At 54.5% G+C, this 23106-nt stretch overlaps 1 protein-coding gene across 3 annotated transcripts in view; it reads right to left on the minus strand.

The window, feature by feature from the left end:
- The window catches only part of SCARB1 (scavenger receptor class B member 1), a 128010-nt gene that overhangs the window by 22290 nt on the left and 82614 nt on the right, over positions 1-23106 (minus strand). The window contains exon 12 of one of the 3 annotated variants that reach the window (XM_040620031.1): positions 15360-15386. The exons of the other annotated variants lie outside the window; for them this stretch is intronic. Coding sequence (XP_040475965.1) covers positions 15375-15386 — 12 coding nt within the window. The 3' untranslated portion in view covers positions 15360-15374. Of the gene's footprint in view, positions 1-15359; positions 15387-23106 lie in introns of those variants that run through there. 3 annotated transcript variants of the gene reach the window in all.

Here is a 23106-nt window from a genome sequence, read left to right on the forward strand (position 1 = left end):
CCTTTTAACTAAGGAGCTTCTCTCTGGATTTCCTCCACCTGCCAAGACGCTCAGTTCACGACGTTCAGGTGGGGCTCCACCCCCAAGGGGCGGAGTCTGTGGCCCCAGCCTGGCCAATCAGAATCATTACTAGGACTTGCGTAAGAGTTACCAGGGAGAAAACATCGCATCTTTTCTTCTAGACTCGTACCAAGGGAGATATGAGGTAAAAACAACACAAATGTATTATCTTTTCCAGTTCTGGAGCTCAGAAGTCTGAAATGGGTCTCGACTGGGCTAAAAGCGAGATGTCAGCGGGGTTGTGTTGCTTCTGGTGGTTGTAGGGAGGAATCCGCGCGTTGCCTTTCTCAGCCCCTTCTAGAAGCTGTCCACGTTCCGTGGCTCATGTCCCCTTCCAGCTGTGGCGTCCCTCGGCCTTTACCCCTGTGCTCACATCTCTGTCTGACTTGGATTCTTCTGTCTCTCTCACTGATGGGGACCACGGTGTTAAATTACCCTTATGATGTTCCAGGATACTCGCCCCATCTCAAGATCCTTAACTGAATCACGTCTGTAAAACCCTTTTTGTCACAGATTCACGGGTTTGCTGGGATTGGAACATAGGCAACTTTGGGGCCATTATTCAGCCTACCACAGAAATCAAAACCATGGAAAGCAGGTACTGAGGTGGAGAGAAAGTAAATCCTGGTAAATGTTTTGAGCCCCTGAGTCAAACCGTACCTGAAGCTGTATCTTTAACTTTTCAGTGACATGATGACGTTACCTTTTTTTGCCTAAAGTACTTTGAGGTTTTGTTTTCTCACTTGCAAACGGAGGGCCTGACTGATATGAGTCTCAACATGTAAGAATGTCCCAATGAGTAATTACCAGGTTCATGTCTCTGTCATGTGAGGCTGAAATCCTTTTTTCCCCCTAAGATTTATTTGTTTATTGGGGGGGGGGGGGCAGAGGGCATCTCTGAGAGAATTATCAGAGAGAGAATCTCAAGCACACTCCATGCTGAGCACAAAGCCCGATGCAGGGCTTGATCTCACGACCCTAAGATCACAACACGACCCAAAACCAAAAGCTGGTTGCTTTACTGACTGTGCCCCCCTCCCCATGTCCCAATGCTGAAATCCTTTGAGGGCAGAGACAATGCCTTATTTTACTCTGTTGTCATCAGACCCAGCACAGTGCCTGGCCCATCAGAGGTGCTGAACAAACCTTTGTTGACTGAATAACAATTTGCTGATTGAACAATCAAACACCCTCCCACTCACCCTCCCTCAGCGGCCATCACTAGAACAAGAGGGCAGAGAGGAGCCTTAGCAGAATTTTCCAGGGGTGAATTGCAGGCCAGTCATTTCCTTTCTGAAGGTGGCAGCTTCCTCAGAGAGAGGGCCCAAGAGTGACCCAGACAGAAGGCTCAGAGAAGGCCTGACCTTCGTGGGCAGCCAGCAGCCCCGCCATCCTGAGCCAGCATTTCCAAATTAATCCCAGGATGGCAGCTGCAGCCCTCCGCCAACAAATCTATCTGAGTCATTTCTGGTCAGGAAGCACCTCGCTCTTAAATGAGAGTCACAGCAGGTCCCTGTGCACACCCGGAAAAGACAGACGCCTTATTTTCCACCGCTGCAAGGCTGGGCAGCCACTTTGCCAGGAGGGTTTTCACAGAGTGAGGAGAGGAACTGAAGAAAAATATCCCGGGAACACCTGCATGTCTTGGTCCCCAGAACTGAGCTACCATTTTAATCAACAGGAACCCTGCAATTGTTCTCATTACACATCTGAAAAATGAAGCCCCAGAGAGGGCTCCTTCCCTCTCTTCTTCTTCTTTTTTTTTTTTTTATAAGATTTTTATTTATTTATTTGACAGAGAGACAGCCAGCGAGAGAGGGAACACAAGCAGGGGGGATGGGAGAGGAAGAAGCAGGCTCCCAGCATAGGAGCTTGATGTGGGGCTCAATCCCAGAATGCCGGGATCACGCCCTGAGCCAAAGGCAGACGCTTAATGCTGAACCACCCAGGCGCCCCAACCCCTCTCTTCTGCATCCCACCCAGACATAGCTACCTGTTCCTTTCCCACCTCTCACATTAAAGGGCCTGGTTTATCCTCTGTGAATCCCAAAGGGCAGGGCTCAGCCTTTGCCACATCTGTACTGAGCCCTGCACTCAGCTCTTCATGCGCTAGGTGCAGCAATGATACAGGTCTTCGCACATGCTATTCCTTCTGCCTGGAACACTGTTCCCCACACTGTCTATACCTCTGGCTATTGTCTCCCACTGATGTTCAAGGACTGAGTAGGAATGTCACTGTTTGTTTCTGTAGTCAGCTGAGATTAATAAAGACAATCAACAATATGTACATGGCGTTTAGTAGGTTCCAGGCTCTGTTCCATCTATTATAGATACACATAAATTACCCAAACTTCCCCAAAAGTGTAAGATGTGAGACAACTGGCACAGGGCTGGTTGCTTAACCCCAGAGCTGTACCACGCTGGCGACTTACGGTCCTCAGGGCAGACTTTCTGGACCCTGGATTTTAACCAAGTTCCTGCTGTGCCCCGCCCCCAGCCCGAGCAGCCCCCATGCTCTGGGAGGACGGGGCTGCCTCATTCACCTCTGACCCCAGCATCATCATTGAATGGATGCATAAACACATAAATAAATGAATAGGCAACCAAGCCATGTGACCTTGGGCACTTAACCTTTTTGTGCCTCAGTTTCTCCTTTGTCAAATGGGGATGATAATGGCATCTACTTTGACAAGGGTATACCTGAGCCCCACCTCTTGAGGGAGGCTTTCATGAGGAATTCAAATAAGAGATGGGGGGGTCTCCAAAGTCAGTGATTGAGGTCACACTGCCCCAAAGAAGCCTGTAGGGGTGATGCTATAAGTATCGAACAAGCTTCACAGCCTGGGAGCCCATCCCCCAGTGGGAAAGCCCTGGGGCCGACAGGGAAGCAGGTGGGTATGCCCCCGGGGCACCTGTTGAGGGCATGTCCTGCCACCAGGCACTCTGGGCCTCCGACCAACCCACACCAGCACTGTGACGAGCCAGGGGCATCTCACAGGCGCGAGTAGGATGCCCAGGGTGAGTAAGTCCCTGGAACTGTTTGCAGATTTTGGGGGCAGCTGCCAAGCCCGGAAAAAACAGAGCACCCTTGACTCCCCACCCAGGTCGGGCTCCCCACACCTAGGGGACACTCTGAGGCCTGCCAGGCCCCGATCCCCACCGGGCCCTCGCTTCTCCCCCGACTCGGGCAGCGGCTGTGTGAGTGACAAGTGTATGGCTTGGGATATTACAAGTCCGGCTGCTAGAATTTCCCGAGCCCAGGCTCCCCAGAGAGCTGGGCTCAGAGAGAACCTCCGAACCCACATGTCTCTCTGGTTGTGCTTGACAAGTATGAGATCACCGGGTGACTCCTGGCAGCACCCTGATCCTAGGAAACCAAATCTGGATCCGAGCAAATCATAGCCAGGACTTCTCAAGCAGGCCAAGGAGCTGTGGGCGTCCTCTGGCAGAGGAAGGCCTGCCTTTGGGGACAGGAATCCCATCTGCAAGCTGGCCCTGGCAGGCAGCTGGCTTCCACTTACCTCCAGGGTTGGGGAGCTCACTCCTCCCCGAGTGCATGACTCCAGACAGTGGATGGAGTTTGCCTCTGCAGAGAGGGCTCCCCGGCCGCTCGCCCAGCTCTGCTCACACAGGGGAGAGCCAGCATCTCTACACTCGTCAGGTCTCCCGCACCTTCTGGCTCAGCCCCACAGTCACTGAAATCAGTCTCCAGTTGCCAGGAACCCAGACTCTGGGCCTCCTGGGGCTTTCCTTCCTCATGGAGCTTATGTTCTAGAACAAGGAGGCAGAAACCCCCAAATAATCAAAGAAATAAACCCTATAGTTGCCAGTTGTGGAAAGTGCCCCAGAGAGACATGACAGGCAAAGGAGACACAGCCAACTTGTAAATCTGAGGTTTTACACCAAAATATTAGAATTTCCAGGATACTTCCTGGGTTTGGGGGAACGAGGTTTTGTCGAAAGGAAAGAAAGAGAGAGAGGGAGGGAGGGAGGGAGGGAGAGGCAAAATGGACCATCAGGGGCGCCTGGGTGGCGCAGTCGTTGAGCGTCTGCCTTCGGCTCAGGGCGTGATCCCAGAGTTCTGGGATCGAGCCCCGCATCGGGCTCCTCCGCTGGGAGCCTGCTTCTCCCTCTCCCACTCCCCCTGCTTGTGTTCCCTCTCTCGCTGGCTGTCTCTGTCAAATAAATAAAAATAAAATCTTTATAAAAAAAAAGGGACCATCAGTCTCCATACCTATAATCTAATCCAGGAGTCAGCAACCCATCACCAGGGGCCAATCCAGTCCATGGTCTGTTTCTGTGCAGCCTAAGTATGATTTCTTACATTTTTTAAAAAGATTTTTATTTATTTATTTGAGAGAGAGAGCACACGAGCAGGGGGAGGGGCAGAGGGAGAGGGAGAAGCAGGCTCCCCGCCGAGCAAGGAGCTGTATGCGGGGCTCGATCCCAGGATCTCTGAGATCAGGACCTGGGCAGAAGGCAGACGTTTCACCGCTTCACCGGCTGAGCCACCCAGGCGCCCCCTTACATTTTTTTTTTTTTAATTTCTTACATGTGTAAAGGATTGTAAAAAGCAAAACAAGCAAGCAAAAAACAAAGAATGTGCAACCGAGACGGTACGGCCCACAGAGCCCGAAACATTTGCTATTTGGCTCTTTATAGGAAACGTCGGCCGCCTCGGATTCTTCCCAGGTTTTGCTCACCGACAGCTTTCCTGGCCAGCTGGGAAATGCAAAATGAAGGGACAGACCAGACAGCCGAGAATTTTCCATTTCTGCCCCCGAGGCTGAGCGCCATCCATCATAAACCTTTCAAAGCCAAGGCCCAGAAGGTTAAGTGGTTCCTGTTCTGCTTCAGAGAGGCGAGGTCGGGGGCCACGGGAGAATGGATGTCCTCGCACACCAAAAAGAAAGGAGTGGTCATGCAGCCTCTCCCACTATCCATTTCTCATCAGCTTTTTAGAAAGCCAGGGAATTAATTTTCCCCGTTCATGTATGCCAGGATTAGTGGGGCTTCTGTTCTATGAAATAAGGGGGGAGAAAAGGCCTCCTTATGAGTCAGGGCTCTTGGTTTCAAGTGACAAAATCCCAATTCAAGGTGACTACAGCAACAAAGAGAATTTATTGGCTCGTGTTACCAAAAAGTCTGGAATCTGTTCATGCTTCAGGCATAGTTGGATCCAGGGGGTCAAGATAGCACCGTCAGGACTCATTCCCTCTGTTTCTTCTGTGTTGGTTTGTATCTCAGGGAGGTGCTCCCGTCATGAGGCAAGATGGCAGCAGGGGCCCAGATCCCCTCTACTTGCCAGCCCAAGCAGAAAGATGTGCTGTCCTTAATGGTTCCCAAACTGAATCTCACTGAACCCTGCCTGGGTGACTGACCTCCTCTCTAACCAATGACCGTGGCCGGGGGATGAAATGATCTGATTGGCCAGGTTTGGTCACGTGCTCCTCCAGGAGCCCGGTGTGAGGGCTCAGCCCCACCTGAAGGGCAGGCAGGTGCTGAGGGGAAAGAAGAGAACCAACAAGGTCAGGGGGCCACTGCCAGAAGGAGGAGCACATGCTGAGCCATCAAAGGCAACCACTGCCCCCTCAGAAGCCAGCTGATATTTCTCAGGCCCCATTGCCAAGTTTCATTACCGCCCATTTCACAGGCGAGTAAACTGAGATCCTGGAGGTAAAATCAGTCTCTCAGTTACAAACTTAGTTCGTGTTGGAGGCAGGATTCCCATCTTAATCTGAGTTTTGATTCATCCTCCTGCTACCCACACAGGCCATCATGCATCTTCAATCCCGTCCTCCAAGAGCCTAACACCCCTGCATGTATTCGGTGTGCAAGAAACGTCCATCAGATCAAATTGTTGTTGAGTGTCTGCCCCCCGGTGGACTATAGGATGCCTGAGACCATGGGTGTCTTGTTCGCTGCAGCATCCCCAACACCTGACGCATAGTAGGTGCTCCACAGACACTTGGCAAACGAAAGCACATAGCCCTAGCATTTGACACATAGTAGGTGCTCCACAAATGTTTGATAAACACATGTGGCCCTGTGGATGCTCCACAGATACCCGGTAAATGAATGAAAGCGTCTCTAGTGACTGCACACAGTAGGTGCCCCACTAATAGTTGGTCACTGAACATATCCTTAGCATCCGCGCATAGTAGGTGCTTAGTGGACGGTTGGTGAAGGCATGAATGAATCTCAGCGGAAGCCACGCTGCCTGAGACTGACCAGCATTTCAAGATCATTAACAAGATAGGTGGAGACAGAGATGGGGGAGGGAGGGATGAATGAATAGCCTGGAGTGCTCAGGGCAGGGTCCTGGGTTCCTGGGGAAGATCCTAGACAGTGAGAGCAGCAGGGCTACTTGGAGAGCAACACGCAGCTTTGGAAAAGAGACGCTGAGTCTTTGTGAGCCAGGAGAGGGGGAGGTGGGGCTGGCAGGAGGAAGCCAGGTCAGCCAGGGCCCAGCCAACCGGCTGTGCCAGGGACACTGCGCCCCAGGGAGGGCTGCGCCCCGCCCCGCCCCAACCCGCCTGCCCCTGACCTTGCCTCATCCCACAATAGAGCGTCCATTGTAAGTGGGTAATTGGGTTCTGTGCATCCCCTCCTCCGGCTGGGGGTGGAGCGAAGGGAAACACAATCTGCTTTCTATTTGTTACAGCTGCCAAGACGCCACTCCCTCCTCTGCCCCCACCCTGCCCTGCTGAGCCGCTGTGACATTCCTTGGCCGGGGTTAGAGCTGCCTGCCCAGGCTATCTAACCTGGGAGAAAGGGCCTGACCAAAACCTAAAAACAGTCTAAAGGGCCTCGTGGCTTTGGTCCATATCCTCCCCTATGGGAGCCATAAATATGGCCCTAACTGAGTCTCTCCACCCACATCCAGGCTCCTCTGTAGCTGTGTGACCTTGGGCCAGCCAGTCAACCTCTCCGTTCCTGCTTCCTCACCTGTAAAAGGGCGATGACGACACTACGAGAAAGGCCGTAGGCCGTCTGGGATGTGGGCACCTAGTGCTTAGCAGCTAAAGTCACTCGAGGCATTATTTGGGGAGTTGGAGATTTTGGTCTCGGCATACTTTGCAGGGTTGGGTGTCTCTGGGTGTCTCTGGTTGAGGTGGGGGAGAAAGAAGCAAATGCTCAGGGGAGCCTTCTGCATGAGCCCCAGGGCTGTCCCTGGTCGGCCCACTCACATCCAGACCACCTACTGAAGGTCTGCTGGGTGCCCATCTTTTGTTCGAGGGGGAGCAGCAGGGAGGGGAGGGAAGAGACACGAAGGTTTGGGCTCAGCCTGGGAGGGGCTGACAACCAACTGAGCTGTGCTGGAAGACAAACGGGCTCTGGGGATGTGCCCCTAAGCGCCCAAGTTCTGTAGGAGACCAGGGAATGCAGCAGACATGGGGGGGGGGGTGGTTCCTGGAGGAGGTGAACTAGGTATGAATCCTGCCTCTGCTGGGGATCTTGGGGGGATGCCTTCAACTCTCTGGGCCTTGTGACCTCAGCCCCAGCCAGCCAGGCCTATAATAGAGAGGATTAGGGCCATTCATAGAGAAACCAAGACATCTTGAACTTGGCTTTTGTTGGAGGAAATCCCAGTGAGACCTTGGCCTGGATGTTCAGAGTGACCCTACCCAAGCCCCTGAAGGTCCAGCGATAGAAACACCTGCACTGAGGCTCCAATCCCAAGCCACTGGACACTCAGGCAAGTCAATGAATCTCTGGGACTCAGTTTCCCCATCAGTGAAATGGGACCCCACGAACCGGTGTGATTGTGTGCGCTGAAGCTTGCATAGACTTGGCACACAGCAACGGCTCGATAAACTGCAGCACCTCCTCCTAATTTCTAGAGCCAAGGGGCGTCTGGAAAACTCACGGTGACCAGCCAGGCAGCACAGGCCAGGGCTGGTTTGTGGGGGCCGTTCAAGACCCCTACTCCCCTTTCAACAAATAAACTTGGGCGTAGCAGTAGGGCCCACAAAATCGGGTTCGTCCTAATCTCATGACTCACTCCCATTATTGATGGGTGCTTGTTCTTATTCTGCACGTTTGTCTGTTTCTTCATTTCTTTTTTTTTTTTAAGATTTTATTTGAGATAGCGTGAGAGAGCACTAGCAGGGAGAGGGGCAGAGGGGGAAGCAGGCTCCCTGCTGAGCAGGGAGCCCCACACGGAACTCGATCCCAGGACCCTGGGATCAGGACCCGAGCCGAAGGCAGACGCTTCACCGACTGAGTCCCTCAGGTGTCCCAATTTCTTCATTTCTATTTGCACTTTTAAGTTTCTTGTTCCATAATGTCATGGACACTGCTGGCTGTCCTCCCTTATGAGGACTCATGCAGGGACCCGTGTGCCCCCAGCTGTCCCCACAAGTGAGCGCCATTCCCTGATTTCATGCACGTGCACATCGTCCTCCCTCGGGGCCAGGCACACGGTCCTGAAGGTGCGGTCATTGTTCCCGTGCTTTTCTACACACAGACTATTGGTGTACGTGTGTGCATGTGTGTGTGCCCAACGTGGTTCTCACACGCGTGTGCTCAGAATCACCCGGAAGCCTATGAAAAGAGATTCCAGGCCCTGCCCCCAGAGTGTCTGATCTCCCAGATCTGGAGTCGGGCCTGAGAATCTGCATTTCTAACGCTTCTCGAGAGCAGGTTGCTGCTCTGGGGCCGCACTCTGAGAACCATTGCCGGAAATAACGCGGTCCTGAGCTGTGGTTGTTCTCAAACACCCCACCCGGAGTGTGGTGGTGCGTGTAGCCTTCTGTGACTAGGTGTTCTCGTGCTACCCCAATGATTCTCGACCATGGGCGATTTTGCCTCCAGGGGACATTGGCAAGGTCTGGAGCCATTTTTGATCGTCGCAAGTGGCTGGGGGGTGACATCCTACTGACATCCAGTGGTTAGGCATCAGGGGCGCTGCTGAGCCTCGAGTGTCTGGGACGGCTCCCTGCAACCGAGAACTACCCTGCCCCAAAGGTCAGCAATCCCAGGAGAGGTGAGAACAGAGGTCCACGCAAACATCTGTACACAGATATTCACAGCAGCACCATTCACAGTAGCCCAGAAACAGGAACAACCCAGATGTCCATCAACTGACGAGTACGTAAGTCCATCCGGTGGACTATGACCCGGCGGTAACAAGGAGCGAAGCTCTCGCACCTGCTACAAACACAGATGAACTCTGGAGGCACCACACTGAGCGAAAGGAGCCGACACAAAAGATCACATGCTGTGTGATTCCACGGATAGGAAGTGTCCAGAAAGGGCCAATCCACGGAGACAGAAAGTAGCTTGGTGGTTGCCGGGGGCTGGGCGGTGGACCACAGGGCGTGGGCTAAGCGGGATGGGGTTCCCTTTCAGGGCGAGGAAAATGTTCGACAACTGATTGAGGTGATGGTTGCACAAGTCTGCGAAGAAACTAAGATCCATTGAATCGCGTGATTTATTATACGTGAATTATGCCTCAATAAAGCTGCTGTTGAAAAATAATGAGAAAATATAAGAGCAGTGAAGTCGGGAAGCTGAGCCGAGCGCTGTGTCATCGAGCTCCAACACGTGTGGGGCTGGAGGTGATGTGCCTTCGTTTCCACTGCTGCGTAATGTTCCACCCTGTGCTTTCGCCACAACTTATCCATTTCCCTCCTGTGAGTGCTTTGGTTGACCCCAGGTTTTGCTACGGTGCATAGTGCCGCTGGGCACATTCTCACACGTTCTTGCTGCCTGGGGCACGTGCAAGAGTTTCATTCTGGCGTGTACCTAAGAGAAAAACGGCTCAGCACAGGACAGGAAAATTCAACTTTATAGAAAATGCCAGCGTTACGGGGCTAAACTATCCACCTGTTTTCTCATTGAACTGTACCTGCAGTGGTGTTACTGGGCCCATTCAGAGATGAGGACGCCGAGGCTCAGAGACGTGAATTAAGCAGTCTCGCCCGGAAGTGGCAGGCCAGACCGACCTCTTAGCCACGCATCCCACAGCTAACTGCCTTTCCAGCCTGAGAGGCGGCTTTGCTTCTCCAAGCAGGTGCTCAGTGAGGGAGGAGCCTGGTCCGGGAGCAGCTTCGAGTAATTCACAGTCCCTTCCACCCCAGCCTGCGGTGGGCGCTGACAGTGGGAGACAACTTGCCGAGAAAACAGCTTTTGCTTCCGGGACATACGTATTAAGAGCCTCCAGGAGGCTTCCCAGGGTGCAGCCTGCTGAACCTTCTAGAATGCCTGGTAAACCTACCTCACACATCACAGACATCTACTCAGGCCCCCAGCATCTGCCACCACCCCAATTCCTCCTCCTTGCCCTGCACTTACACCCTACATGATGCCCGCACACCAAGCAGCGCCAACGGGTAAGATCTGCACACCACGGACCCCGTTCCAAACCCCACAGTTATCGGGGACTTGCTGTGTGACCAGGACTCAGTGGCTTGACCTCTCTGAGCACACCTCCTCACTCTGTAAAACAGGGATATCAATACAATGGGCATACAGCCCAGGCCACAAATCCACATCTGTAAGATACACTGATTTTTATCTCTTTCCAATCAATGTAGAGCCAATCCCAGGCCCTCATCCTTCCAAGATGACAGAAAATTCAGTCTCCGTTTCAGGACTATGACTCCTCCATGCTGGGTTGCTTCAGAGACCAAATGTCTGAGAGGTCCCTCTGGCCACTGCACCCCGCTGAGGACCCTGAGACACTGGGATCAGGGACCAGGCAACCGCATCTGGTGTGAAACTCTTCAGCATCCATGTCGTGTGGGAGGACAGGGCTTGTCCACACTGGGGCCTCTTTGCTTAGAGCACCCCCTTCCTGGTGCATGACGCAGCTTCTAGACCATGTCACCTCGCCGGGGCACCTCCATGGAATGAGGTCACCAGAAGTGCCTCATTCCTGCTGACCCCAGCCTGTGAAAGTCTCACTCCCTCTCTTGCTCCCCCTCCAGAACCAATAGCAGCTTCTCTGCAAGCTCAGGATGCTTCCTGTCCCACTGTGAGAAAATTCCCACTGGACCACGGCTGCTGAGCCAGGGACACCCCTGCCAGTCCCCCTTTGCACCCATCGTAACGCGAGCAGAAGCCGTGTGCACAGTTTCCACCTCACCTGCTTACCAGGTAATGCTGCCTGCCTCCTTCCCACCCCCTCTGAGAGCTGGATGGGGGTCTGTCTTTGACTCCTCTCCACCCACGCCATGAAGGACGATGTCCTAGGGTTGCTGGAATGAGATGGAAGGTCCAGCCCTCCCCCCCAGGACTGCAGAGCTGAACTCCTGGCTTCCTTGTGTCCACACCTCCCTCATCACTCTCCCATTAAAGAGAAACAAGCTTCTTTCTTATTTCAACCACTGTGTTGTTGGGGGGGGGGGGTTCTGTTACAGCAGCTGAACCTCTACCAACATGGGGTTTTCCAAAAGGTATGTGATGGTCAATTTTATGTATCAGCCTGGCTGGAATGTGGGCTGCCCATATATTTAGCTAAACATTATCCCTGGTGTGTCCACGAGGGTCTTTTTGGATGAGATTAGCATTTGAATTGGGAGAATGAGTAAGGCAGATTGCCCTCCCTAGTGTGGATGGGCCTTGTCCAATCAGTTGAGGGTCTGAATAGACCAAAAAGGTGAATAAGGGAGATTCTGCTCTCTCTGCCTGACTGTCGTCAGGCTGGGACATTGGTTTTCCCCTGGCTTTGGACTCAGATTTGGGCTGAAGCTTAACCATTGGCTCTCCTAGGTCCAGCGTGCAGATAGCAGACTGACACTTCTCAGCCCCCATAACCACATGAGCCAATTCTTTATAGTAAGTCTCCTTACAGAGAGAGAGAGAGAGAAAGAGAGAGAGAGAGATCCTGTTGGTCTATGTCTCTAGAGAGCCCAGATTAATATAACGCAGATAGACTATCTTCCAGAAACTTCTGCCCTCTGCTTGGTAAAAACAAAAATTGAGGTGCATGGGTGGTTCAGTCAGTTAAGCATTTGCCTTCAGCTCAGGTCATGATCTCAGGGTCCTGGGATCGAGTCCTGCATCAGGCTCCCTGCTCAGTGGGGAGTCTGCTTCTCCCTCTCTCTCTGCCTCCTCCCCTCTGCTCATGCTCTGTCTCTCTCTCTCTCTAACAAAGAAACTAAATCTTTTTTAAAAAATCAAGAAAAGACAAAGGGCTAGATACTGTCTTGGAATCAGAGGAGGGAAAGTTACAGGGTAAATAAACATGAATGAGTATCTCAGTAAAGATTCCTGCCTGAAGTTAACAATACCGTATTGCATATTTGAAAGTTGCTAAGAGAGTAAATCTTAAAAGATCTCATCCTAAGAAAAAAAATTATAACTATGTGTGGTGATGGATGGTAACTAAACTTATTATGGTGATCATGTTATAATATACACACATATCAGGTCATCAAGTTGTACACCCAAAACTACAACAACGTCATGTGTCAATTACATCTTAATAGAACTGGGGGAAATTAAAAAAAAATTTTTTTTCAAATCCTGCCACAGTGGTGCCGACTATGGTGGGGTGGGGGTTGTTTGGAGGATGAAGGGGTTAATGCAGGTGGCTCAGGAGGCCCGGCACATGGTGAGGGCCCAGCAGTAAGCAATGACCCCTGGGGACAGCTGCACTGAGCACTTAGAACCCTGCCCCTGACGTTTTCCAGGGCATGTGATGTTGGCTGCATCATTTAGCAATTGCAACAAATAATCACTGAGTGCTCACTGTGTACCAGGCACTGTTCTATTCCGGGGATACAGTGAGAGGTAAATCCCTGGTCCCAGCCCTCTCTGAGCCAGATTTGGGGGTCTTGAGAGCGGCCAGCATATGTGTTCTTAAATGCGAGCCTGACCTGCTTTGATATTTAGCAGCAGAGAGAGGACTGCTGTTCGCTGCAGTTCGCAGCAGAGGGAGTGGCGGGAGGGTGACGATCTGGCCCGCAAGGAAGGTGTGGATTAGCGGCAGATAATCAGCATCTCCAGGAGGGAGAAGACAAACCCTGACTTCTAGGGTGGCTCAGCAGAATTGCTCTCTGATAAAGAATAACGCTTCTGGTTTTCCTGCTAACAGTCACACAGAAGGACTTTTCTCTACTCCCACCCCCACCCCCAGAAGTTCAGCACGGCCATGTGATTTGCTGGACCAACGAGACAGGAGCGGAGGTGATGTAAGCTGCTCATGTAAAGACACTGTAAGAACAGGTACACAGTTTGCTCTGTGCCCGGGCATGCTCCCTGTTGCAGACGGGGTGCTCCATCCGTCCGGCTGCCCGAGTGAGGACGTGCGGAGCAGAGCCCATAGCCGAGGCCCAGGAAACATGTAGCATAAATGAGAAATGAATGTTGCCTGTCTCCAGCCAGGAGATTTGGGGATTGTTTCTTACTACAGCATAATGGAGCTGGTGCTGACCGATACATGTCCATTTCACAGGTGAGAAAACCGAGTCTGGAGGAGGTCACAGAGCCTGCCCAAAGTCAGGCGTAGAGGCCCGGCCCGGACTCAAAACCGGGTCTGCCCAGTGCTGTGACCTTTCTGGAGATGAGGGGCTTCCAATCGGAGCCAACCCAGCCAAACCCCTCTCTGCTCACCCCTTCAATTAAAGCCAATTTCAAGGTCTCCTGGTTTCTAAATGAACAGCCCTGATCGTGTTCGTTAAAGGGCCTGTCTGCGCAGGCTGCTCATTTGATCAGAAGCCGCCAGCAAGATAAATAGCCCTGTAACTTACTGTTCCGCTGCAAAGCACCTCGCAGCAAGTGGCAGCTCTGATGCCAGGAATAAATCGCATCTGATCTACCGAGAGGCGGGCAGAGCTCCTGTGAGGACGTCGGAGGCAGGGGGAGGCCCGGAGCAGCTGTGGACCCAGGGGGGCCTTCCCTGAGGACCACAGAGCTGCCCGGGGGGTCTCAGTCAGGACCCAGATGTCTGGAGTGAGCATTGCTTTTTTCTTTCCCTGCGCACGTCTTCAGATGTAACAGCACCCACTTCTTCTTTGGGAAAACCGTCTCGCCACTGCTGTCAGTCTGTACGGTTCACGTCAGGCCATCCTTCTCCCAGCAACAGGGGGTGGACACAGGATCCAGCCTGGCCAATTGGAGCCCCACATCTTGCACATCTTGTCACGGCTGTGAGAGGTTCCGGGGGGTGGGGGGGGCGGTATTACACACACCAGGGGGTGGGACTCAAGTCTTGACTTCAGTGGAGACTCCAAGAAAAGCCACATCCTTTTTAAACAAAGGTTGCTTGCAGAAGGAATGTCTTTTCCATTGTGCGATCTCCAGCTCCCAGTACAATTACAAGCTCACAGTAGTTGCTCAATAAAAACGTGCTGAATGAATAAAGCCAGGTGGAGACAAGAGAGTCAGGTTCTCGTCTGGGCTTGGACACGTTCACTCTATAATGTTAAGAAGCTCACCTCTTTGGGCCTTGGTTTCCTTGTCTATAGACTGAGGTTAATAACAGCACTTACCAATAGCTGCTTTTATCAGTTAGCTATTGCCACCAATATGCTTCATAACAAATAACCCCTCGACTCAGTGGCTTAAAGCAACAATCACACGGGGTGCCTGGCTGGCTCCGTCGGTGGAGCATGCCAGTCTTTTGGGTTTTTTTTTTTAAGACTTTTATTTATTTATTTGGGAGAGAGAGAGATAGAGCGAGCATGAGCAGGGGGAGTGGCAGGCAGAGGGAGAAGCAGGCTCCCACTGAGCAGGGAGCCCGATGTGGGGCTCGATTCCAGGACCCCGGGACCATGACCGGAGCCGAAGGCAGACGCCCAACCGACTGAGGCCCCCAGGCATCTGGAGCATACCAGTCTTGATCTCAGGGTTGTCAGTTCGAACCCCACGTGGAGTGTAGAGATGACTTAAAATTTTTCAAAAGCGAGAAAACAATCACGCGTTCTCATTTACAGCTCTGCCAGGTGGCTGACCCAGGCCGGACTTGGCCGCTCCACCTGTCTCTCCACCTCCGTGCATCAGCAGGCGCCAGTCCAGGATGTGTTTATCTCACACGACGGCAAAGGTACAGGAAGGTACAAGGTCCCTTGAGGGCTGGGGACAGAACTGGCACAGAATCACTTCCACTTCATTCATTTGGACAAAGCAAGTCAAAGCTAGTCTCTCGGCCACACCCGAAGTCAAGGGGTGGGGAAACGCACCGTACCCCGTTGGTGGGGAGAAGTGCCAAGTTACATGGCAAAGGGCACAGACGTGCCCTCTGTGCGGATGTGATGGTCTTTGGCAGGTGTGTCCTTGCTCTGCACCTGCCTTTTCCCCCAGAACATAGCCTCCCCCGGCGCATGGCTCTTCATCTGCTCGGCTCCCTGCGGCACCTCCAGCACCTAGAACAGGGCCTGGGACAGAGGGGTACCCAGAAAATACTTGTCCAAAGACGGAGACGCTGCCCCCGAGCTCCCGGCACTGTCACAAGGCCTAAACCAGGTCAGGGACACGAACCACACACTGAGAATTACAAGAGCCCTTCCAGAGTCACTATCGTGTCTCCATCCTGGCCTTGAACCCCCCTCCCCGGTGGTGGGGGTGATTGTCCCATCTCAATCCCCTGACAAACAGCAGAGCCAAGGGTCCAATTATGGGTGAGGGTGTTGCATCTGGGAACTGACCTACTGACCTTGGCCAGTCTGTGTTGTTGTCTGTCTGTCTCTCTCTGTCTCTCTCTCTCTCGTCCAGCCCCGTGGTCCTGGGGAGGGCCCACCATGGCGGCTCAAACCCATCCCCTTGGATCAGGAAGTTCAGGTTCAACCCTGTGCTGAGGTCACAGATCTCTCTGGGCTGAGAAGGAAGTGTCCTGAAGGGCCCCGGGACAGACGGACAGCCGGCTGCGGGTGCGTGCTTGGCCCAGCATCCCCGAGGCCACGGCACTGCTCTGTGTGGTTTGTCTTGAACCCTCTCTCCTGTCTCTGAAAATAGCAAAGTCACAGTGCCCCCTGCCCCCTCCCTGTCTGCCCTTCCCGGAGGAGGGGGCAGGGGAGCTGACTCTCCCCGCCACGTCCATCTGGCCCTCAGCAGAGGCCCCCCCTCTGGGTGGACTGAGCTCCCCCCTGCCCGGCAGCAGGAAACCTCTCCAGTCTGCCCCCGCACTGCACACTTCAGCACAGAAATCTTCCCCCTCTCCAGGCCCAGCCGAAAGAACCAAATGTTCCTCTATTATGCAAGCTCATTTCTCTCTTCCTGCCGGGCCCAAATTGCAATCTGGGCAGGGGAAGAGGAGGCTTGGCCGGGGAGGCCTCTGAATCAGGGCGCTGAACATCTGCGGAGGCAGGAAACCTCCCTCCTGCCCTGCCCACGGCCACACGGCCACACTGGCAGCAGCCCTCACCCCTCCTGAGACCCAGGCTGGTCAGCAAACTCCAGCCCAGCCACCCCTGGGGCTTCCCCGGCACTGATCAACTCTGGGTGTGTTCGATAGAGAATAAAGGCATCTCCCCCAGCCACCTGCCAGCTACAACACATTCCACCCCCGGGAATGGGGTGGCGGGTCGGGGTGGAGGAGGTGTCAAAGCCATGATCATCAGACAAGAACTTTGCCTAAAACAACACACGGATGTTATTTACTAAGCACGTGCGATGTGCCAGCCACTGCTCTTACTCATCTCATCTTTTCTCTCTATGAATCAGTACTATTCGTATCCCCATTTCACAGACGACAAAACTGAGCATCAGAGCCAGTGACCCATCTGAGAAAACACAGTGAGGAAGCAGCAGAGCTGGGCTCTAAGCCAGGCCACCTGACCCCGGAGCTCGCCCAGCATCCCGCTGCTCCTCTGTTAAGTGTGCGGCTCCCTGCTCTTGTCCCGCAGGCTTCCTCCCCGCCGAGGCTCAAACACAGCCCCTCTGATCCAGCAACCCCACTCGTACGCATACTCCCCAGAGGGCCGCAGCAGGATCTCGAAGGGGTATGGGCGCGCCCACGTACCCAGCCACACTAGCCACGACAGCTGGGACACGGAAGCAGTCCGAGTGTCCATCCGCGGACGAGTGGGTGCGCAGAATGTGCTCTGTCCACACAGCGGAGTGTGATTCAGCCTTGAAAAGCGAGGCCACTCCGACACCTGCTACAGCACGGCCGAACTCAAGCACACTGTGTTACGTGAAAGAAGCCAGTTGAGAAAGCGCAGTACCACCTGATTCCATCCATACGAGGCGGGCAGAGGAGTCACGGTCGTAGAGACAGGGTTGGGGCTGGGGGCACCAGGGGCTAGGGGAGGGGCCTGGGGCCTTGGTGTTTTGTGGGGACAGAATATCGCTTTGACAGATGAAAATGTTCCGGGGGTTTGATAGCCCTGTGAATATGTCTAACACCACTGGCCTGCACTAAAAATGGGAAAGACGATACATGTTACGTCGCCACGATAAACACACGCTCACATGCACCCTGCCGTCTTCGCCACCATCGGAAGATTCACTCTAGGTGTGCAGCAATGTCTAGGCGCCCGCTGTGTGTTGTAAGACCTTGACTCAAACCGTGACAGATCGCCTTGAGGATCCCAATGCCACGCCCCACCCCATCTCCACGCCCTTTGCCACGCAGCTTTCAGTCCCTCGCACTAAGCAGGGAAAGTTTATGTCCCCGGTCCTTGAGTCTGAACTGGCCTGGAGACTGGCTCCCGCCAATGGAAGTAGCGGGGTGCCGGCCCCCCACGAGGCCACGCCAGGCCTGCCCTCCCGCACCTCTGCCGTCACCGAGGATCACACCCAGACAAGATCGCTGGTGGACAGACCGGGGGGAGCAGCACAGAGCCCCCCTGTAATCCCAGCTGAGGCCACCCTCCCTCCATCAGCCACCGGCCAGCCTCAACTGCTGGCCTGCAAACTCATGAGTCAAAGAAATGCTTCCTGTTTGAGGTCACTGATATTTGGGGCGATGTGTTATGCAGGGTTATTCTGCCAATAGGTAACTCATACAAACTCAGGTAAATGGCCTCCCTCCGTTCATTCATGCTTTACCTGTTGCAACACACACGTATTCAACACCTAGTGTGCATCCAGGAACAAAGCTGCCCTCGTGCCACCCAGAGCCGAGAGGGGGACACAGACCAAGACCCAAGCAGTCATGTTGGTGTGATTCACACAAGGGCCAAAGCGTAGGGGCCACAGGGGAAGCACATATCCAAGGCTTGGGAGTCAGAGAGGGCTTCCTGGAGGAGGAGTTGATGGAATGGAGGCCTGAAGAAGTGGGAGACAGCCAGGTTGGGCTTGTGTGTAAGCAGGAGCAGAGAAGGGCATCCCAAGCAGAAGGAAAGAGTAGAGGCCTCTGGGGGGGGGGGGCGCAGGGAATGGAGCCAGCCCCTTGCAGGAATTGCAAGGACTTTGGAATTGGAGGTGTATTGGAACCCTCGAGAAGGCAGGACTTTGTCCGGAGGGCCCAGGGGGATTATGGGATCAGCTGCAGGATCAGCTGTCCACTTGAGAAAGATCACTCGGGGCAGCAATGCCAAGGAGATGTCAGCCCGGGAGGCCATCCAGCACGGCCGTGGAGGCCGCCTGCAGAGCTAGAGGTCCCTGGGCCAAAGTGCAAGGCAGCGGGTCCCCAATCACCAGGAGTGGCCGGTGGCCGAGTGTCTTAGCGGCCCTCTCCTGGGCCTGTCCCCCTTGGGCAGTGATGCAGAAATTGGGGTTGCCCCAGGGTATGCCTCTCCATCATCGTGCCCACTCCCCAGGGACCGGCGCGGTGGCAGGAAGGAGGACCTCTGCCAAATGTCCGCCCTCCACCCACCCAATCAGCCTACCGCCACCAGCTGCAGAAGACACCTGCCCAGTCCGGAGCCAGGACACCCCCGCAGGCCGCCGCCGGCACATCGGCACATCGGTGCAGACGATTTGCTAGTTCTGGGCAGCGGCTGAGGACAGCCAGCCCCACCCAAACGTGGCCAACCAGCCAGGCAGCCGGCATGTCTGCCCCAACTGCCCACCCCCCAGCCACCGGCAAGACCCTACATCCATCAGATGGGATCGTCGCTGGCATCCGTCACTCCGGAAAAGAGAAATAAAGACATTGCCATATCGTTGTCCCGGGATTAATGTCCCTGCTGTGAAAACAAACGTCGCGTCTTCCCGCCAACATTTATTTTTGATAAATGCTGTGACTTTGCCTTGACATTTCGGAAGCAGCAGGAGACCATTACCCGGTGACAATGTTCTATTCCACTGACATTATCTCTTAATTATAATATGCAAGTAATGCTGAAAAAAATGGCCCATAAATAGCTCATTTGGAGTTGCTGCATTCTGCCCTGTCGGGAAATGCTGAACGATTTCATTCAGTGCTTGCAAATGAGGGAGACAAATGGATATCTTGGGGCCCTGTGTGTGTCCTGCCTCTTCAATGACAAAGCTCACAGGGTGGCAGGAGGTGGCAGGAAGGGGAGGATTTCAGGGCAGCAGCTGGGCTTCTGCTCGCCTCCCCCCTCCCGGGCCCCCTCCCCTCCATCCTCATCCCCCAAATCAGGGGGCACCGAGGAACAGCCCACCAACTCCAGTCCTGCAACAGGGTGGGCTAGTAGCACAGAGGAGACAGGCAGTGATTTTTTTTTTTTTTTCCAGGAAATTAATTCCCTCCAGGGGCAGAGAGGTCGAGGGAAGAGTGTCTGGAGGAAATCCCATTTTGCAACTCCTCTGGGTCCTCCGGAGCGGAAGATACAGCTGCCAAAGTTCAGAGGGAACAGGCTCTGGGAGGGGCTCCTCGGGGACCTCGGGGACCAGGCAGACACAGGCTTTGGATGGCCAGAGAAGGACAGTGGACAGCCACCCCCTTTGCAACAACGAAAAGGGCTTTCGGAGATTCGAGGGGCAACCAAAAGTGGGGCTCACATGATGAACGTTTCTGGGGGACATTTTGGGACAACGAGGGCCCAGTGAAGTCACACTTTGAAAAGCCTCTTTGCTCCACGTATGAGTGAAAAGTCAGACTCAAAATCAGCGGTTCTCAGGCAGGGGTGACTCTACCCCAGAGGATGTGGGGCGCTGTCTGGAACCCGTTCTTTGGGTTGTCACAGCCAAGGGCTGGGCACCACTGGTAGCTAGTGGGCCTAGGCCAGGAATGCCACTAAGCGTCCGACAACGGCCAGGACGGCCCAGAGGCCAATAGCGCCGGGGCTGAGACCCACAGGTCTGACCAGCCTCTGGTGAAGGCTTGATGGGCAGCTGGACGGCGTGAGGAGCCTGGATGTGCTTCAGAAGATGCGAGGGGACCGTACAGGTGTCAACTTTGTGAAGAAAACAGACACGCACACAGCTTAACCATCTAGGGTCAACCTCTAAACAAAGGGAGCACAGCCCATCGTTTCTAGATGGGGGGGTGGGGGTGGTAAGTACAAGGACCCCCCCTGTCCACAGATCAACACTCCAGGGTAGTTACTATGTGTCCCCTTTATTTTACAGAGGAGGAAACCCGAGGCTGGGGGCTGGGGGCAGGGGGCACGCCCAGCCACAGCTGCAGTTAGGGAGATGGGGTGCAGGGCAGAGGCCGGCCCAGGCTCAGATCCCAGCCCTATCACTAGCTAGCTGGTCACCTGGGGGGAGTAACTCAACCTCTCTGGGCCTGTGTTGCCTCCACTGTAAAATGGGCTCATAAACCACCCCATGAGGTGGCGGCGGGGACCAGCCGCGATGGCCCCCGAATACCAAGCTGGAAATTGAACCCAGAGCCAGTGGTTCGAGAGGTTTCCATCAAGGGAAATACCGACAGAGACGTGGGCAGTGCCAGGCAGGGGCAGGAGGAGCCCGGGGGCCAGCATCCGGGGGAAGGGGGCGAAGCGGCCGGGGAGAGGACACAATGCCAGGCTCGGGGGTGTGGGGGCCTCGGAGGAGGCCAGGAGCTGGCCGCAGTTCAGGGGCAGAGCGGGCGCCAGGCCTGCAGGGTCAGGAGCAGCCACAGGCAGCGGGAGCGGGGAGGGCTCTGGAGGGTACACAGCTCCCACTTCCTCCCACCTCCCGCCAGGGCCACCCAACGGTGAACCTGCCAGAAGCCCAAGGAGGGGCCAGCCACAGGGGCAAGGGGCAAGGTGGAGAAGGAGGGGCTGGGAGGGAGGGACAAATGGCCAAGACCCAGCACAGCCCAGCCCACACCACACGCACAGAGAAAACAAAGCGCTTCTGACCTTTGGTTATAAAAAGCAGTGAGAGCCATGAAAGCAGGACTGGAGCTCCACGGCCCAGGTTCAAGTCCACACTGAGCCCCCACGGGCTGTGTGACCCGGGTCAAGTGGCTCGCCCTCTCTGTGCCTCGCTTTCTCATAGGGTTACCGAGATGAAATGACTTCACAGAGAGAGGAGCATACACTGGGTGGGGCGGGACTTGTGGGGTCTCTGCCACCAGCCGTGTGTCCCCTCACCGTGCTCATTTCCTAAGGCTGCCTCGACAAATGACTACGCCTTCAGCGGCTTAAAGCAGCTCACCTTTATTCGCCTGTGGTTCTGAAGGTCAGAAGTCAAAATCAAGGTGTCCGCAGGACCGCGTTCCTTTGGGAGGCTCTCGGGGGCGATCCATCCCTTGTCTTTCCCCGTTTCTCCAGGCGCCCGTGTCCCCTGGCTCACAGCCCCTCTCCCCTCCTCACGTCCATCCCTCCAACCTCTGCTTCCACCCTCCCACCTCCGTCTCTGACTCGGCGCCCCCTGCCTCCCTCTTGCAAGTCCCTTGTGACCACATAGGGCCACCTGCATGACCCAGGTTAGACTACGTCCTCCACTTCGCGATCCTTAACCAAGCCATACCTGGAAGGCCCCTTAGCCATGTAAGGTCATACAGTCTCGGGTTCTGCTGCTGCGTTCCCGTCCCCAGGACAGCCCTCTGCCAGCTTCTAGAAGTCTGTTCTAAGAGGTCGGGCTCAGTGCAGGGTCGAGGGCTCCAAGGCCACCAGGGCGTGGCAGCGTTTAGGAGCGAGCCTGGCCCCAGCAAAGACACAGAATGTCTGTCCTTTCTGACTGGCAACCATCCAGGGAACAGCGGCCGGGCAGGCACGAGGGCCCTGTGTGGCCAGATCTTGTGATTTCTGAAATGCAGATTTTATACAAAATCCCTTGAGTTTTAAGGATTGGCCACTAATTTAGTTTTTGTTTCGCCCCTTTAAACACTCTGTAAGCCAAAGTCAACATGTCTATAGGCCACTAGCTTGCACCTTCTGGTCTGGTCCAAGGCCATTCCTTTCCCCTGGGACATGACCTGGAGTTACCCTAGAATTGTCACTGCCCTGGGGTCATGGGCAGAGACAACAGACTACGGCAGCTCCCTGCCAACTGGCCCCCAGGGGACATGCACCTGAAGCCGGATGGCCCTTCACCTCCCTCTGACCCCTCTCTGCCTGCAGAGCTCCGGGCCGCGTCAGCCCCACAGGCTGCCCCCCAGCTGGCCACCTGACTACACAGCGCTTATCTACGAGCCTCGATGGCCTCTTCTGTAGAATGGGGTTAAGGACAGTGACTGCCGTGGGTCGTTGTGAGCATGGAATGAGGGGAGGCAGGGAGTGCCATGCAGGGTCCTGCACACAGTAGGTTCTCCGTCAAAGGGTAAAAATAATCAAAACCACAAAGCATGAAGATTGCCTTGGCCGGAGTCTCCTTGAGAAGGGACGGGAGCCCAGGACTGTAGTGTCTGCCTTTTCCTCTGTTCCCAAGAATATCACGCGAGATCGGCACAGGGGACACACATAGGATTTGGGGGAAGAGCTGGGTTTGAATCCCAGTTGCCGCGCTACCTTGCTGTGCAGCCTTCGACAGTTCACTCGGCCTCTCTGAGCCTCAACTTCCTCATCTGTAGAATGCAGTGAATTCCTCCTTGTAGGGGAACTCGGGGGGGGACTAAAAGACATAAGGCAAGCCCCAAGCACATACAAAGGCATTGGAAAATGTTAATGTCCTTTTAGAAGTGCCTGATGTCCCCCTTTCACCACAGTTTCTGGGTTAGGTGCAGGTATGCCTCCTACCAGCCATTCCGCCTGCTCCCCAGGCAAAGTCGATACTGGCCTCTGCCCAAGGCCTGGCTCCGTTACTGACGTCGCATGGGCAGCCCCGGGTGGACTGGCTGGAAACGGTCACAATCTGCCTGCTGCATCCTTG

The sequence above is a fragment of the Ursus maritimus genome, unplaced genomic scaffold (assembly GCF_017311325.1).
Source record: "Ursus maritimus isolate PB19 unplaced genomic scaffold, ASM1731132v1 scaffold_33, whole genome shotgun sequence".
In the NCBI taxonomy this organism is placed as follows: domain Eukaryota; kingdom Metazoa; phylum Chordata; class Mammalia; order Carnivora; family Ursidae; genus Ursus; species Ursus maritimus.